Here is a 1895-nt window from a genome sequence, read left to right as displayed (position 1 = left end):
TGGGCATGGCCGGGGGCAGTGAGGTCTCACCCGCAGTGTGTGCGGGCATCCAGTGCAGGTTCTTTCCCAATTCACAGCTGCTGACAGCAGCACTCAGAGACCACCAGCAGTGTGACAGCCCAAGGACAGGCTGGCTCAGCTGGTCACCCCTGGTGACCCTCAGACAGCTCTTTCTCAGAGGCAGAAGCAGCTTGAGTGGTAGTCAGTTCTTCTGAGTGACTCTGCTGCAGCTTCCAGAAAATACCAGTGGTCCCCAGAGGGTCAGTAAGTCCAAGTCTTGTTGGAGGACAAGTGCCAGTCAAGTGAAAGCATCTCCCCGCTCAGCACGGCAGCACCTGTAGATCACCCTTGTAACTGAAGAGCACCCGGCAGCGGGGCGGGGAGGGTGTCCCTGTGGGTCCTGCTGCCGGCTCAGGTTGTGTTTGCTGTTAGTGTGTCTGGAGCTGGACATCCAGAGCCTGGCTGTCAACACGGTGTTGCAGTCCCACCACGTGAACGACATGGAAGGAGGCTCCAGCATGAGCATCAGCTTTGACGTGATTCAGCAGGCATCCCTGGAAGACATGGTGACAGGGAACCAAGCTGCCAACGTCCCGGCCAGCTATGACGAAACTGCCCTCTGCTCCAACACGTTCAGGTACGGCTCTAGCAGCCAGCAGGAGGTGGAGAATCTGTCTCCCTCCTGGCAGCTTCCCTCTGGGGCCCGGCTTTCACCTTTCCCAGACTTGTGCCAGCAGTGGGGCTCGTGGGGGGCTCTAAATGTAAATTCAGGTCTTGAGGGCAGGGCAGGGGTCTTCTCCCATGGTCTTTGACAGATCTGGGGTTCAGAGCTGCCTGGTGGCTCAGTCAGCAGAAGGACAGGGACATTGGTGTCTTCTGTTTCTTGTTTCAACTTCGCGCTCCACCACTGGCAGTTCCTGCTCTGGCTCCTCCAGCGTATCCAAATCCATGTCCCAGTCTGGGAGTGGAGAGGGGTGTCTCACGGCTGGGGGGTGACGCTGGTCTCTGCTCCCTGGCAGGATCCTGAAGAGCATGGTGGTGAGCTGGGTGAAGGAGATCACGCAGTATCACAACGTCTATGCTGACAACCAGGTCATTCACTTTTACCGCTGGCTCCGCTCTCCTTCCTCCCTGCTCTACGACCCGGCGCTGCACCGCACCCTCCACAACATGATGAAGAAGCTTTTCCTGCAGTAAGTGAGCCCTGGCACATGCCGGCCTGGTGAGTGGGGACGGGATGGGCATGGTGGCAGCGACCGGAACACTGCTGGCACTCAAGGTCACTTCTCTCTGCCGCAGCCTGAGAGGGGTGGGCAGGAGGACGGACCCTCCCGTACTGTTTGGGTGGGCTCATTGCCGTGGTCCTCATCGCCGACACGCCTGGCTCCTGACCGTGCTGGGTCAGCAGATCCCCCACAGGGTGCTGCTGCTCCTCAGGCTTTGCCTCCCTGCCCGCTGACTCCTGCCCCCATGCCCTGCCTGCAGGCTGGTGGCTGAGTTCAAGCGTCTGGGCTCCTCGGTGGTTTACGCCAACTTCAACCGGATCATCCTGTGCACCAAGAAGCGGCGCATCGAGGATGCCCTCAGCTACATGGAGTACATCAGCAGCAGGTGGGTGTCCAGGTGGTGGAGCCGAGGGCCAGGGAGAAGGATGTTGATTTTACCTTTTGAGGGCTCTCAGCACCGTTGCATATTTTTTCTTGTTGTTTGGCAAATCTGGAGGGACAAGGCCTCCCCGCTCTCCCGGTGTCATGCCTGGAGCAGGGACCTGTCCTCCATAGGTAACGTTCCAAGAGTACTCATAGGGCTCAATCCAGCAGAGACCTTCAGGAGAATTCGAGGTGCCTGGCTGGCTCTCGGGGTCCTGGCCATGGTCCAGGCTCCTCAGCGTAAGC

General features: G+C 59.1%; 1 protein-coding gene across 1 annotated transcript in view; it reads left to right on the top strand.

Moving 5' to 3' along the window:
- Positions 1-1895, top strand: part of LOC104491888 (DNA polymerase epsilon catalytic subunit A-like) — a gene marked incomplete at both ends in the record, with an annotated part of 5711 nt that overhangs the window by 1430 nt on the left and 2386 nt on the right. The window contains 3 exons of the mRNA XM_010134369.1: positions 433-637; positions 1020-1193; positions 1486-1611. Of these exons, the coding sequence (XP_010132671.1) occupies positions 433-637; positions 1020-1193; positions 1486-1611 (505 nt within the window). The remainder of the gene's footprint in view (positions 1-432; positions 638-1019; positions 1194-1485; positions 1612-1895) is intronic.

This window comes from Buceros rhinoceros, unplaced genomic scaffold (assembly GCF_000710305.1).
Source record: "Buceros rhinoceros silvestris isolate BGI_N320 unplaced genomic scaffold, ASM71030v1 scaffold35344, whole genome shotgun sequence".
In the NCBI taxonomy this organism is placed as follows: domain Eukaryota; kingdom Metazoa; phylum Chordata; class Aves; order Bucerotiformes; family Bucerotidae; genus Buceros; species Buceros rhinoceros.
This window is presented reverse-complemented; position numbering and strand designations above follow the sequence as displayed.